Here is a 15,845-nt window from a genome sequence, read left to right as displayed (position 1 = left end):
CTCTTAGTACTAGAGGCCAGAAGTCTGAAATCAAGGAGTCAGCAAAGGCCATGCTCCCTCTGAATCTGTCCCAGGCCCCTCTCTTAGCTTCTAGTGGTTGCCAGCAATCCTCGACATTTCTTGGCTTGTAGATGTATGATTCCAGTCTCTGCCTCTGTCTTCACAAGGCCTTCTCTTCTCTGTGTGCCTGTCTCCACATTTCACTTTTGTTATAAGGACACCCATCCTAATCCAGAATGATCTCATCCTAACTTGCCTACATTTGCAAAGATGCTGTTTCCAAATAAGCTCATATTCACAGGTACCAGGGATTAGGACTTCCACGTATCTTTTCTTGAGACACAATTTAATCTACAACAACTACCTTTTCCAGATATCAATAATCAATCATGGCCTATTCTACTAGGCACACTAGATACAGCGATCCTCCAGGCAGCCGGCCTGGCTGTACCTACCAGCAGTCAGAGCTGACACCTGTGGTGAAGCCGATTTGCCATCACAATTCTCACTAAAGGAAATGAGTCTGAAATGACGGCAATGTAACATGTGGTGACGAGCCTGTTGGGGAGATCGTGCCAGCATCCTTCAAGCCCGGGTGTGGGTGGCCAGTTCACTGTATGCATAAGGTGGGTCCTGCTGGGGAGGGAGTCATCACACTGTCTCTTTGGCCTGGCGGGGACTACGTACACCTGACCAGAGCCCTGGATTCACAAGGGAGATATTCCCGGTGCCTTTTCTGAGTTCGCAATCCACATGCATTGTAGTATGGCCTGGTTCCAACTTCACTCCATGCATACATTTCTCCTTCCTATACCCCCTGCAAATTGGAAATAGTGATACACAGCCATCTCACAGGGCTGTTGGGCAATTTAATTAATGTTTATAAAGCACTCTGAGGTCTTCAGATGAAAACTGCTGTGTAAGTGCAAAATTATTATTAGTTCTCAGCCTCCTGTCCCTTGACTTCTGACACAGGCTTTTGTTGTTCCTGAATGGGAGCCGTTTATGGGCTGTCCAGCTGGCTCTTTTGGGTACATACACATTTACAGATTTTTTTCCCTTTGAAAAAAGCATTCCAACTCTGTGGGATGTCTCAAAGCTTTTCAATGTCTGAATTTCTCTCTACTTGTCTCTACTAAGTACTGTAATCTACAAGAGTAGATTGTAAACAGGCTACTTTTGCAAAGAGTTGGGGCGGGGGGCAGGAAATGGTCAATTTGAAGAAATAGCTCCTTTTATAATGAAGAATATAACAATATCTCCTTCTCATGCAGAATCTAAATGAACCACTAAGTGAGGTCTCTCTCCCTCGCCCAGAGGAATACTGTACGTGTTTATGCATTGAAAGAAGAAAAGAATAGAAGATTTGCTTCCACTGCCCACATTTTGCCTCCTTCCTTCACCCTAACTTCTCAGGAACCATGGAAACAAATACACCCCACCTAGATGATGTTTTCCTGATAGTCCTTTGTTACCTCACTGTGCGCTGCCTGGGATCCCACAGGGAGAATGAAATTAAAAAGTGGAAAAGAAGAAAGATATGTCTGCAAGTGGAATGTCTTGTCTCCGAAGGACAGAGTGGGGCTCGTGTGTGATTTATCAAGCTCTGGGGGCAATAAACAATGTTATATTCCTTTTCCTTTTCCCTAAGACGTATTCACACCCGTCCCACATCACTCAGGCACAACCCATCACATTCCCTTGAAGGTATCTTTTGGTTGATCATTATGCTTTGTTAGCAGTGTTTGTTAGTCGGCCAACTGCTGGAAGATTTTATTTTTAAAAATTGCTCAGGAGCAATTATATAACATGTAATCCGTTGGACAAAAGTATAAAGGCACAAAATCAATGAAAGGATCAAATGTTAGTTACAGGGTTATAAACACAGGAATAAATAAACCAGAAGAGCTCAGATAGTGCACACCGTGTTTCCTAAGTCAACCAATCACCGATTAAATAGAATATCAAATTATATAAGAGAAAAATAGGAATATTCTTCCAGGACAGGAATGCAAATTACATAAGGGAAAAACCAGGACTATTCTTCCGGGAGAGGAATGTTGAGGCTGAAGTGGGAGGAAAGAAGGATAAAACTAGCGTGAAACACGTGAAGTCTATGGCTGCAGCAGCGGAAGTGTTTTATTAGCTACGGGGATGACTGTGAAACAGGGAGAACATTTTCCATGGTCTCCAATGATTGAGCTCTGTCTTTTAGGTAGAGATAAGGATGGGAGAGATAGGTTCTTTTCTTTTGCATTCTGTTAATTTTTTTTTTTTTTTTTTTTTTTTTTTTTTTTTTTTTTTGAGACAGTCTCTCTCTGTCGCCCAGGCTGGAGTGCAGTCGCGCAATCTCGGCTCACTGCAAGCTCCGCCTCCCGGGTTCACGCCATTCTCCTGCCTCAGCCTCCCGAGTAGCTGGGACTACAGGCACCCACCACCATGCCCGGCTAATTTTTTTTTTTTTTTTTTTTGTATTTTTAGTAGAGACGGGGTTTCACCGTGTTAGCCAGGATGGTCTCGATCTCCTGACCTCGTGGTCCGCCCGCCTCGGCCTCCCAAAGTGCTGGGGTTACAGGCGTGAGCCACGGTGCCCGGCTGCATTCTGTTATTTTTTAAAAGGAAAAGATGGCTGAGTTTTTAAAAAATAATAACAAAAACATATAAGCAGCAGCTAGGATCATAAGAAAACCCAAGGCTGGCAATTGAAAAGACACGTGCAGGAGCCGGCTGGAGTCCAGCCCTCCTCTTCTCTTCTATTGATGCGGTGCTTCTTCAGGCTTCCCTTCAGTCTCCTACGTGGTCCTCCTGCCTCCCATCTCTTCCAGCTCTTTCATCCTTTACTTTGTTTTCCTGGTTATTATCCTAAAATTGGATCTGACAATGTGGCTCCCCAACTCAGAATCCTTTGACGCTACCACTGTACAAACTCTACAATAACTTATCCATCTTCCATTACTGCCTCCTCCCTCCTCCACCTGGGCGGAAGCCACCCCATGCCCACCTAAACTCCCATACGACCCTATCTTCAGCTTGCTCTCTCCTTTCTTGCCTTAGAGACTGTGCCCTCACCATTCTCACTGCTCTTCCCATGGCTACCATTCAAAATCAGTCCAAGCTCACACAGAATCAGCTCTGCAAGGCCTCCTAAGGTGCTCCCAGAAGAATCCGGACATTGCCACAGTTATTTTTCTGTGTTCCCAGTAATCTTCATATTTCATATATTGCTCTCATATTTAGTAAAACAAGCAACCATGTATACGGCTCTGAGCTCACTTCTTCCAGTTGACTGTAAGCTCCTTGAAAGAATGTGTCCCACTAGGTTAAGTATTGCACAGTGTCTGCAACAGTATTGTATCTGGAGTACATACTCGGCCAACATAACTTATGTTTAATTTCACCCATTCAACGCACACACACACACACACACACACACCACAGAATGGCAGGTGGTAGAATCTTAATTTCGTACGTACTTTAAATGTACTTTAAAGGTGAAAATTAAAAACTATGCACATCTAGTCTTGAGAAGACAATAAATAACAATAGTAGACCATGACCAAATAACTGACTGACTGTATTTAACCAACCAATTGGTCCCATCTGCCTCTGCAGACAATCAGTTACAAAATTATGGGGGACAATAGCTGGTGAATTAAGCACATAGTTCGTATCCTGAGATTTTTAGGTCTTCAGCTATTTTTACATAGGAAAGATGAGGTATTAAACAATGACCCAGTTAATGCTACCAAATAAAGTTGCTAGTGAGGAAAGAGCTGGGAACCAGACTGAGTTATTCCAAGACTCTCGACTCTCACTGTGCTGCTAGGTTGAACACATGGCCTCGCTCTGCTGTCTCTACGTCCAGAAGTCTCTGTTATTATCTCTTCCCTTGCAACCCAGCAAATAATCGGGCTCTGCTGGATTCCATGAGTGTGGCTCAGTATTTTCTACGAGGAAACCTCCTAAGTATTATTATAAATACGAAAAAACCACAGGCTTTCTTTTGGAAGAATGTGGAGCTGATAGTCACATCTGTATTTGTGCCCTGGGACATCCCAATGCAAAATTATTATAACTGTAGAACTAATTTCATAGACAAGGGACAGCCTTGAATACAAAGCTTTCCCTGGCAATGGAGATGAAGAATAAATATGGTCCATGATCATCTGCCTTCCTCTGAAACATCTTCATAGGCCTCAATCGAGGCAGTTGAGACCAGTTCACTCTCCTTGACAAATTCTGCCCTCCATTCTCCTCTACACCCCCTTCTCTCTCTCTCTCTCTGCCTCACACACACACTTTTTTTTTTTTTTAAGATGGAGTCTCATGCTGTCGCCCAGGCTGGAGTGCAGTGGTGCGATCTCGGCTCACTGCAACCTCCACCTCCCGGGTTCAAGCGATTCTCCTGCCTCAGCCTCCTAAGTAGCTGGGACTACAGGCACACGCCACCACGCCTGGCCAATTTTTGTGTTTTTAGTAGAGATAGGTTTCACTATACTGGCCAGGCTACTCTCAAACTCCTGACCTCATGATCTGCCCGCCTTGGGCTCCCAAAGTGCTGGGATTACAGATGTGAGCCACCGTGCCCCGCCACACACAAACTTTTTCTTATACCAAAGACTAGGTCTGAAACATTGAGTCCACCTGCTCTCAAATTTCCATCATGTTTCCAGCTTAATTCAGTCCAAACTGACAAAGGGCAACCCTTCTTCATGGTGTGTCCTGTACTGTAATTCTAATGGCCACGAAGAATTTTAGTACACTGAGTATTAATCCTCTGAAAGCAGCATGACTCCTTCACCAAGCCAATTCATTCCTTTTAACAAAACCACTTTGTCAAAGATTTATGGTTACTGATACTTTCTCTGCTACCTTTTTCTCCTTTCTTGTTCTAATATCAATCAAAGGCTTACCGTTTGCTAGACACTAGGCTTACTGCTTCTATATATTATCTTATTTAATCCTCACAATAAACCTATTAGGCAGATACTATTCTTATTTTAAAGATTGGCCAGCTAAGGCTTAGAGGGGTAAGTCCTCTGCCCAAGGAAATATAACTTCCAAATCTTGAAGCTGGGCTACACACTCAGGTGACTAGTTGCTCTGTGAACTCTCAACTACCATGCCCTGGCACTTTTGGTAAAGCATTTGAGAACAGACTTGATTCCATTGAAAGTGAATCCACAGCTTTTAGAGACATTTTATGTGTATTCATCTTTGTAAAGAGACTTCCACTTATGACGCTTTTTTTTTTTTTTTTTTTTGAGACGGAGTCTTGCTCTGTCGCCCAGGCTGCAGTGCAGTGGCACAATCACGGCTCACTGCAAGCTCTGCCTCCAGGGTTCACGCCATCCTCCTGTCTCAGCCTCCTGAGTAGCTGGGACTACAGGCACCCGCCACCACGCCCGGCTAATTTTTTGTATTTTTAGTAGACACGGGGTTTCACCGTGTCAGCCAGGATGGTCTCGATCTCCTGACCTCGTGATCCGCCTGCCTCGGCCTCCCAAAGTGCTGGGATTACAGGCATGAGCCACCGTGCCTGGCCTGATGCTTTTATAACTATTACAACTACTTAGACCACATCGTTCTTAACATTTTGGGGGGAAGGGACCTATTTGAGAATCTTGAGTGAAACCCATGAATCCAGGCACAAAGCCCCTGATGTTACACATCTTTCTGAAGCAGAAACCCTCCCTCCATCCCGCCCACCCATGACCGTGCATGTTAGTATGAGCTGCTCATGTACTGGGTAGCAACGTGGTCCCAGGATGGAAGCAGAAGCATCTCTGGGAAGGAGGGTGCTATTTACAAAGCTCTGTCTGCCAGCATGCCCTCCCTCCGAGAAAGACTCAGCCAATCTTTCAGCTCTCATTTTGGATTCTGATTCTCAAACTGGTTTACAACATCCTAGCACTCATCCCAAAGTCGGGATTTTTTAATTTGTATATGTTTTTTATTTTTAACTTTCATTTTAAGTTCATGGGTATAAGTGCAGGTTTGTTACATAGGTAAACTTACATCATGGGGGTTCGTTGTACAGATTATGTCATCACCCAGGTATTAAACCTAGTAACCATTACTCATTTTTCCTATCCCAAAGTCTTATGAGTTGAATATAAAACAGAAAAACACCCTTTCTTCACATGCATACGTTTAATAACATGAAAGCCAAGACAGAGGTAAAAACACTAAATCAACTTGGTATCCATTTTACTCCCTAATATTAGGGGGACAGTGAACATATAACTCAAGCAATAAAATGCCTTTGGAAACCAAGAAGGGAAGGGCCCAAGTTTGATAAGGGAAAGCCAACAATGGCTAAAACATCCATGCAACATTTCGTGAAGTCCTTTCTGCCAGCGGCTCCCGTGTGTCCATATCTTGGAGTGTGTTAGGCTACTGCTTCAAGAACAGACCATGGACCTGGCTTCCTCACTTCCCCAAAAGAATTCCTACAGAAGGCTACAGGAAAGGCTTCTTGGTAACCTTCTTTGTTTCAAACAATGGAAAACATGAGAAATGGATAGCACCCTCTCACCCCCAAAACACCACCATCATAGCAAGGATAATGACTCAATGGAGTTTCGAATCTGTATAGTGCTTTATATGTTTTCAAAGAATTTTCACGTATATGATCTTCATCAGCCCATGCAACAGCCTTGTGGTTTACAATGGAGAAAGCAGACACCAGAAGGAACTTGCTCAAGATCATGCACCCAGATAGTGGGACAAGTGGGCGAGCACCCAGACTGCACCGTCAGCCCAGCATTTCCAGCCGGCCATTAAATAGCTCTCTATCTTGTCACCCTCTCTGACTTCTTCTCCCTCTCTATGTCCAGGCTGCCTGTCAGTTCACAATGCTATCTCACTACAGATACAGATTTCAAAAGCAGAAAAACACAAACCTTCTTTGACAAGTACATATAGATATAAAAATAAATGTGGCACTCTTCTTTATTGCTTCTTTATGGATGTCTTTCCCAGATGAAAAGACCCTGCTGGGGAATAGTTCATCGACTTGTTATTTCTTTGTACACAGATTACTCCTTAGTAATAGCAGGACCTTCACACCAGGAAATTATTTGCTAAATATTTCCCACTGTCTCACAGCTTGATCTGTCAATTTCTCCCAGATGTAAAACATCTGGGCTGGTACAGCAAAACAAAGAAAATTCAAAGAGATGTCCCCAAGATGCAGAAGAGGACAGCTGTCCTCAGGAGTCTGTCACGGGCCAGCTGGGGGCATTCATATTTCCCAAGACCCTTTTCCAGCTGCATCTCACCATAGCTTTTATATGACTGAAAAAGTGTCCAGGAGGTTGACCAGATAGCTGCATACATCACTGAAAAGGTGGCCATGGAGAAGCAGCAGTGGCCTCATGCTATGTGGTCATGTGATGGTTTTCGAGGCCTGCCCACAGAAAATGGGGTGGGATCCACTTCCAGATGTTTTCAGTGAGGTGAAGGACTTCACAGGGTGCCATCTTCAGCGTAGGCTCATTCTTCTCTCCTCCAGTGTAACAGACAGGCACACCCCTGAGCCTCAGCTTCAGGAAGAAGAACCTGCAGAAATCCTGCTCATACCAGTTCTGTCTTGTGAGGAGTCACTGGCCCTAAATGCTTATTTGGGGAGGTAACTGGGAGAAAAGCTCGTTCCATGCCAGCTTTAGAAAAATCTGGGAAGATACTCTGTAGCCGTGCAAACTTCTAAAAAGAAATGAAAGAAATGTGAAGTGAATAATTGGAAAAATTCAGCAGTTGTCACCTCCTTTTAAACTCTATTCACTAAGAGCTGGCTAGACAACCCATTCTGGAAGCTCTCGTACTCACTGCCTCACTCGCTCCACAAGGGATTTGTACCAACCATTTCACTGGCGTCTCCAAACTTGGACCAGGAGATTCACTGATTGTGGCCATTTCGACCCCCTACTGTTAGGTCTCTGTATGGAAAGTCAATGCCCACAGAAGCAGGCATTTTCCAACAAGAAGCTAAAGTCATTCATGTTTAAAACATACTGCCTGGTAACTCTAATTATCTTCTTATACGCAAATAACCCTAACATCCTAACTGTAAGCTCCTTGAGGGCAGGAACAATGTCTTACACCTTTTTATGCCCTGTACAGTGCCTAGCATAATGCCTTGAACATAGTAGGTGCTCACTGGAGTCTCTGATTGACTGGTATCTAAAATAGAAACCAGAGAGATGAGTGCACAGCCAGAGAGGCAAGTAAGTGAATAGAGGGACACAGTGAGTGGCAAGAACCAGTCCTGGGGTAGCTCCTGGGTGAAGTCTGTCCTGGCCCCTAGGTAGCCAGCCCTGCCTGGTAGATGGAGACAAAGGGGGCAGATCACTTCCTAGAGGGGTCAGACACACATGTGGCCCTACTCTCCCACAACCATGGTCAACACAGGTGAGCAGCCATGCAGAAAGAATCTCTGAGGGCTTTGAGCCGGAACCTGCAACCAACAGCTCATGGGCATGTCTAGGGTGCCCGAGCACCGGCCAGCCATCCTGCAACCCGGAAGCCTCCCACTGTGCCTCACTGCTCTGGCTTCTTGGGATTAATTCTTAAGGCATGGGCAGAAATACCAAAAATAGAAGGGGAGAACCCCCACGAGAAAATAGTTTGAAGGCAGCCAAAGGAGGCTGATCTATCCCCTGGCATCCCTGGGGCAGTGGGGCCCACTCCCTCACCCACAGGAAGAGCGGGGCCTCTGCTCTGGGATGGGGGACCCTCAGCGCTGCAACTTCTAGCACTGCGCCTACAGGGCCTCTGCTCTTGCATAGAACCCCTTGTCATTTCCCAAACGTCCTTCCTATATCTTACTTTGTTTTTTTTTTCCACAATGCTCTAAACGTAGCCACTAGACAAAAGCTGGAAATATTTCAGGGAGCTTCCTGTAATGATTCTCCCAGTCTAGGGGCCTCAAAAAGTCCAGGGTTCAAAGAATAATCTCTCTCGCCATTATTAAATGATTCGCACTATCTGCAAGAGATACTTGGATTGGTGCCCTGGGTAATCTTTTAATAAGAGAAGATGTTTTAAGAAGATACTTACACAAGTGAAAATGATGAGTGTTAAGTAGAAAATAACCAGAGCCAGCAGCAGGACAATCTCCGCTCTGTATTTCTTAAAAGTCTCTTCTTTACGCTGTGCAGGGCATCCTTTAAAAAAGTAAGCGACATGTGAAGCCATTTTAACAGGATTTTTCTACCATGAAAAAAAGCTAAGAATGCTTTGTTCCTTGGTCCTGGAGTCCTGCTTGTCTCCTCTTCCCACCATCAGGATGAACGACAGTAACAGTGACAGTGAAGGTGACAGCAGCAGCCGGTGCGCACTGTCGCTCTGTGTCTGGCTGCATGCGACTCTCACATGGTATCTTTCCGAATCTTCAGAGCAGGCCTGAGTAGTCCCATTTTACAGATGAAAGAGCCGAGGCTCAGAGAGGGTCAAGGACCAAGGACCAAGGCGGCTGAGCCAGACATCTGGTCCAGGCTTATCCTGCGGCCTGTCTGCCTGCACTTCAGATGTCAAGCCTTTCCTGGCTTATTTTGTCCTCCTACCAGATGAACCACCACTTGTTAATCCAGAAATTATCTTAACTTCATCACTGTTGGGTAGACTGTGGTGTGTCCTCACCTCAGGAGGTTTCAGGGACTATGAAAGGAAGCAGGGGAGCTGCCCTGATATTGCCAAATACGTCAACAGATTTTTCTAGAATCATTCAAGCTCTTTCGGCAAGGGTGCCAGCATGGTTGGGTGGAAGAACAACTCCCTCAGGGCTGTTAAAGGGTGTGGTGCAGCACGAAGGGAGGGTAAGAGCAGCGAGGCCTTTAGCCCAGGGACAGACATGAAGGGAGGTGCCTCTCCCCACTCAGATGCAACACCCAATGTGCTGTCTGGGGAAGCAAGTTGAGCTTTGGCTATAGTGTGCTTGCAAACAGAATCTGCTTGATGCCCCAGGCAGGAGCAGGTGGAGTGCAAGTGAGCGGAGGGGGTTCTGCCATTGGAGCCAATGGCTAGATCTCCAGAGATGTCAACCCCTGAAAATGGATTCAACATTTTGTGCAGCAGTCGAGGGATGGATTCTCACAGCCGTGGGTAATGAGAGCCATTGTCCTCATGGTCCCTAATATGTATTGATCATTCAGTCTATCCCGGGCACTACACTCAGCATTTTAACGCAACTTCTCATTTAACCTTCACAACAAGCCTATGTTGTAGACGTTACTTCCATTTTAGAGATTAGAGAACTGAGGCTTAGCGTCAATCCGTGATTTGCTCAAGGTCACACACTAACAAAAGGCAGAGTTAATATTTGAGCCAGATCTAAGTGACTGTAGACTCTGACCCCTTAAGTTGTAGGCAATATCGCCATGGAAGAGGAAAAGGAGAGAAAATCAGCTATTCTCTTCATTTTCTCTCCACTCCCCGCAGGACATGCCTGCCCTCTCCACTCTCCTCTGCAAGGTTCCTCTCATTCAGGTGAATATTCATTGAGGGCCTACTATGTGCCCAGATACATCAGAGAAGAAAACACAGAGGTTCTTGTTCTCTTGGGGAGACGGACAGTAAATCAATCCATACATAACATGCCAGTTGTACTAAGTACCAGGAAACAAAGAAACCAGGATGAAGGGCTGGAGATCCAGGAGGGCCTAAGGGAGGTGTGTGCATACAACACTAAGCAAAAAGCACAGACTGCCCCCTTAAACAGGGACTGTACTCTTGCAGGTGTAATAATATTACCCGAAGTCCAATTCCTTTCAGATCCCTGACAGAAGGAGAAATCAACTGTTGTATGGAATCAGGGGCTCTGTGACCACACTTTTATCATTTCCACCCTCAGCCCCTAACAAGTGTTGGGCAAAAGTCAAACAAAAGGCATCATTTAAGCCACAGAAAGAGAAAATGGTGACATGCTTGCAGCGGATTTCCACTTTCAGCCACAGATGTGATCCAAAGCTCTAGAGCTACACTCCAAAAGAGAGGATCGATTTTAGGACCTAAAGGAAGTACACATGCATTGTTCAAGAAGAAAACAAGTGCAGCAGGTCACCTCACCTGTCACTCTCAAGATCACCTTGCCACTTAGGTTTCTCTGCCCATCCGGGTCCTGCAGAGTGCACCTGTATGTCCCCGAGTTGCAGCTGGTAGTGTTTCGGATCTTCAGGGAATAGGGCCTTTCATTGGGGGCGTCGAAAGAACCATTTTGCCCCTTCTGATGATAGTGCTGTCCCCTGAGGTGGTCTTCCTGGGGTGTCTCCATCCTCTCTTCACCGCCCTCCAATAACTGTGAAGAAGGAATCAGAGCGCATCACGGTCCGCTGCAAGCACTCCAACTCGACACCAATGTTTCCATTTTGTTTTCAGAAGATCCAGCCTCAACTTATGTTTGTAAAACAAGACGTGATGCTTTTGTGTGTGTGTGACCTCTGGGGGAGGAGAGATCTATGAAAATTCCCGAGGCTACATCTTCGGAATATATCAGGACTACATCTCATGATTCTATCATAAGTATCCCAATTTCCACCCTATATTAGGGAGAGAGAGTCACTGTTGATGACAGTGATATGTTGTGTGTGAATCTTGCTGGATTATATTTTGTGTCTATGTATACATGTATAGATAGGACTGTTCTGTATTAAATGTTCTCTTGTTTTCTTCAGATACCAACTCACCCACTGAATGATTCCTATTTTTGTATCCCAGCCTTTTATTTGGAAAAATTCCTAAATCTGTTATGATCCTTGCCAGACAATTCAACTAAAATCAGATAAGCAGATGAGCAACGCCTCCTGCGAACAGTCACCTTGTTCCTCAAGGGCTGTGTCTCTGTGTGGTCATGCCTGACGTCGCCGAATGTGCCACACCTTTTCTCTGTACTATGGCAGTGAGACAGCTGAGAAGCATGCTTTATAGAGAGTGTATGTGTCAGATCATTTGCTGCTCATATCAAACTCCACATGGAAGGGCAGTAACAGCTGACTTCACTGTACTCAGGACAGACCAGCCGGACTTGGGGAGATGCCCAATTTAGCCAGACATTTTATCTGGCTGGCTTTCTTTTTTTCTTTTTTGAGACAGGGTCTCGCTCTATCACCCAAGCTGGAGAGAATTGGCTTGATCATGGCTCACTGCACCCTTGGCCTCCTGAGTCAACCTTCTGGTACTCCCACCTCAGCCTCTCCAGTAGCTAGGACTAGAAGCCTGTGCCACCACACCTGGCTAATTTTTATTTGTTTGTTTTTTTAGAGGCAGTGTCTTGCTCTGTTGCCCAAGCTGGTCTTGAACTCCCAGACTCAAGCGATCCGCCCGCCTTGGCCTCCCAAAGTTCTGGGATTACAGGCGTGAGCCACCGTGCGCGGCTTGCTTTCTGTGAATTCTTTGTGATCAAACTGGTGGAGTGTCCTCAGCATCTCCCACTGCATAGATTAGGCTCATACCACATTCACCATTAATTCTCTCTTTCCTAGACATATTTTTAATTTGCCTAATTAACTTGCTAAGTTGCTCCTCCATTGAAATACTTTAAAGCTTCTAAAATGAATGTACACATGCAGTAAAGCAAATCCTTGTTTTCAGCCTTCCTGGGCAGCCCTTCAACAATGACATCCCCTAGCAGCACCTGAGTTTCCCTTTGCTGGTTGGCTGGGGACCAGCAGGGAGCCCAGGATTAAGTGACATTCCTTACCTGTCCCTAGCATGATAACTGCACCCAAGAGCCACCTTAGGGAAGGAGACAGAGATTATCAGGGCCCACTGCCACTGTCTTTGCTTGCACCTATCAATGATGAATCTCCCGTTCCGGGAGCACCCTACAACTCTTCTCTGACTTTTAGGAAGGAACTCAGTGTAGGGAAAGAGATAACCAAGGAGTTAGGGGAATTCTCTGAGAAGCAACTCAGGAAAGAAAATACATACACATGGGCACGTGTGCACTCATATACACACACACACACACAGTCATTTCTGCTTCATTTATTAATTCAGAGCATATACCACAAGGTCACCGGAAAGCTCAGGCTCCAGCCCTGGTGTTTGTGAGCATTCCTGTAGAGTGGGCTACAGAGACATCTGGTGGCAGATTGATCGCTCCTGCAAGAAAACCTGCTCAGCTCCCTCCCAGCCCTGAGCTAAGATGAACGGCTCTTCTCAGGCTGAGTCTGCGGACATAAATCCCATTTCTTGATGGTCCTTTTTGTGTGGAAAGATTCCTTCCTAAATAATCAAGAATCTATGGGAGGAAGCTAAAAGACTGGGGCCCATGGGTGTGCAAAAATAAAGCACAAAAAGGAGGTGGGGCCAAGGAAATTTAGAGGAAATTAACAGTGTCCATCTGATTCCAGAACACATCTAATTTAGCACCATTTTTCCCTTTTCAAGCCTAAGTAAACCATAAACTGAAGCCTCGTCATGGGCTCACACTGCTTGCCTCTCCCTTCCGCTGCCTGGCAGAGCGGCTTCTTCCTACCAGGCAAGGGCTTTCAACAGACCAGAGACCGAGGCCCATCCAGGGCCAATCTGTGTCTAGGATGGCCTGAAAGGCCAGTTTGAAATAATTAGCTCGGCCCAGTCCCTGCAGTCCCCATTCCAATGTCCAATCTTGCTTTTCTTTTTCTAAATTAACCTCCAAATGCGAGTGTAGCTGCAACAACCATTTTGAGATTATTCACCCATGGTTTTCTCCTGGGAAGCTCCTCTCCCATCCAGCAACCCCTCCCTCAGCTCAGAAAGGCCCATCTGAAAGTCAAGATCAACACTGTGAACCCCTCTGGAGCTGGTAGAAACATAAACTATTGTGTCTATTTACATAAAGATGGCCCCATTATTGTGTTAGCTGCTGGGAACTGTTGAAGCAAAAAGGTGCTGGTGATCAAAACTGGCTGGCAGTAACTTCTGCCTATTTGCAGAGAATTCATTTTAAAAATCAGCAGCAACACCAATAAAATTTATTTGATGGTTAGATTTCCAAGGGCCTCTGGCAAAACCGTCAGTGGGCCGCTAGTTATTTTTAAATGGCAAAACAAAGGCAGGGTGAGCCATAAGAACAGAAGGAAGAATCAAGGGAGAAGGCAAAACAAAGAACCTCAAAGCGACCTGCAGAATTCTGATGTGCTGCCACCAGTGGGATCATGGCAAAATATCTCAACTCTCACAGGGTCGTCTTCCAAACACCCCTTTTCCTAAATGACCCAGAGAACTATCCGCAAAACCTAGGAACTCTTGCCAAACCAATGAACAGCACTGTTTGCCTAATAACTAACTACAGCAAAAAGAATTCCCTGTAAATTCATACATTGCACCTGGAAATATTTCATAACCCTCTCTCTAACTTCCAGTTTTAGGTATATACATTTTCAGCTAAACTTTCTCTTGTGACCCCCAGCTGTGGAATTTGGGGTTTATCCACAGCTGCAAAAGTCGTGGTAGTTTTTATGTTAGTGTTGCATGCTCAGAATGGGGGTGGGGCCCTAGCAGGATCAAGGGACCGTATGCAAAAGCTCAAATCATTATCATCAGATATGTGGCCAGGCAGCTATCACCCTGCTTTATCAGATGAGCTAACTGTGGCAGAGGCACCACCAAAAACTGAAGGGAAATTTCAGTGGGAGGAAAACGGAGTAACAGCAAATGGGCCATCCCCACTTTGCTTTGTTTTATGAGTTCTCATAAACATTGGAGCTGGCTCAAAATCAACCACTGGCAAGAACAGCTCTTTAAACATTCCAAATCTAAAAGTGTTCCATCGCTTCTCTGCAAAAGCATTTTAGGAAATAGTAATTTATAACAAAAGGAACCCTCAGATTCATTCACAGCCAACCATAATTGACAGGAACTATTTAATGCACCCTTCACAATGCTAATATTGTAGTACAGTGCGCTAAAGCACAACACAATTTCAGCAAATTAATTACTCAAAACACTCATCCCAATCATGTTTTAAAAATCCACATGTTGTACATCAACTTTTATGCTGACAACTCTATCATTTTTGGTTGAGCTGGAAAAGTGCAAACGTGGGACATCTCATTTTCAGAAAGCCTGGGGACTCTGACTTGTCTCAAGGCCTCCAATTTGACTAAATTATTTAAATACCATATTCTTTCTCTCAAATGGAGATTTGACCTTAAGAAAAGCACAGGCCCTAAATTAAAACAAACTCTCTTTCATTTGCAGAATGCTAAATCAAGCAAACACAAGTACTAATCGTATGGGCACGTGAATGGAGTCAGTTTTTTTTTTTAATGATGAACTAATTTGAACTAAAACAAAAGACATAAAATAAATCATTAATTATGGCTGAAACTGAACCAATATTAAAACATCCTATTGTGGAAAGTGTTTTTTTTAAGTTTACATAATTTTATCCAAATATATGCCAACCTCCTACATTACCATATTTGAAGCTAAGAGGGCAATAGTTTCATTTTATAGCAAAAAAAAGAGTTTTGATCACAAAATTGAAATCTAAATTTATCATATAGTAGATTTGTTAAGAATGCAGGGCCAGGCACGGTGGCTCATGCCTGTAATCCCAGCACTTTGGGAGGCTGAGGCAGGTGGATCACATGAGGTCAGGAGTTCAAGACCAGCCTTGCCAACATGGTGAAACCACATCTCCACCACAAATACAAAATATTAGCTGGGCGTGGTAGTGGACATCTGTAATTCCAGCTACTTGGGAGGCTGAGGCAGGAGAATCGCTTGAACCCAGGAGGCGAAGGTTGCAGTGAGCCAAGATTGCGCCATTGCGCTCCAGCCTGGGTGACAGAGCATGACTCCGTCTTAAAAAAAAAAAAAAAAAAAAGCGGGGGTGGGGGGAATGTGCAATAGGTGCC

The 15,845-nt window shown here is 44.8% G+C and overlaps 1 protein-coding gene across 8 annotated transcripts in view; it reads right to left on the bottom strand.

Moving 5' to 3' along the window:
* Positions 1-6,134: 6,134 nt before the first annotated feature.
* The window catches only part of CD83 (CD83 molecule), a 35,403-nt gene continuing 25,692 nt past the window's right edge, over positions 6,135-15,845 (bottom strand). For 7 of the 8 annotated variants that reach the window (XM_063812115.1, XM_063812114.1, XM_063812118.1 and 4 more), the window contains 3 exons: positions 11,068-11,296; positions 9,061-9,167; positions 6,135-7,707 (listed from right to left, as the gene is read on the bottom strand). In XM_063812115.1, the coding sequence (XP_063668185.1) occupies positions 7,579-7,707; positions 9,061-9,167; positions 11,068-11,272 (441 nt within the window). In that variant the 5' untranslated portion in view covers positions 11,273-11,296 and the 3' untranslated portion in view covers positions 6,135-7,578. The remainder of the gene's footprint in view (positions 7,708-9,060; positions 9,168-11,067; positions 11,297-15,845) is intronic. The other variant, XM_009450547.5, reaches the window with a different exon arrangement.

The sequence above is a fragment of the Pan troglodytes genome, chromosome 5 (assembly GCF_028858775.2).
Source record: "Pan troglodytes isolate AG18354 chromosome 5, NHGRI_mPanTro3-v2.0_pri, whole genome shotgun sequence".
NCBI lineage: Eukaryota > Metazoa > Chordata > Mammalia > Primates > Hominidae > Pan > Pan troglodytes.
The sequence above is the reverse complement of the archived record's forward strand: the minus strand, read 5'-3'. Positions and strand labels throughout refer to the sequence as shown.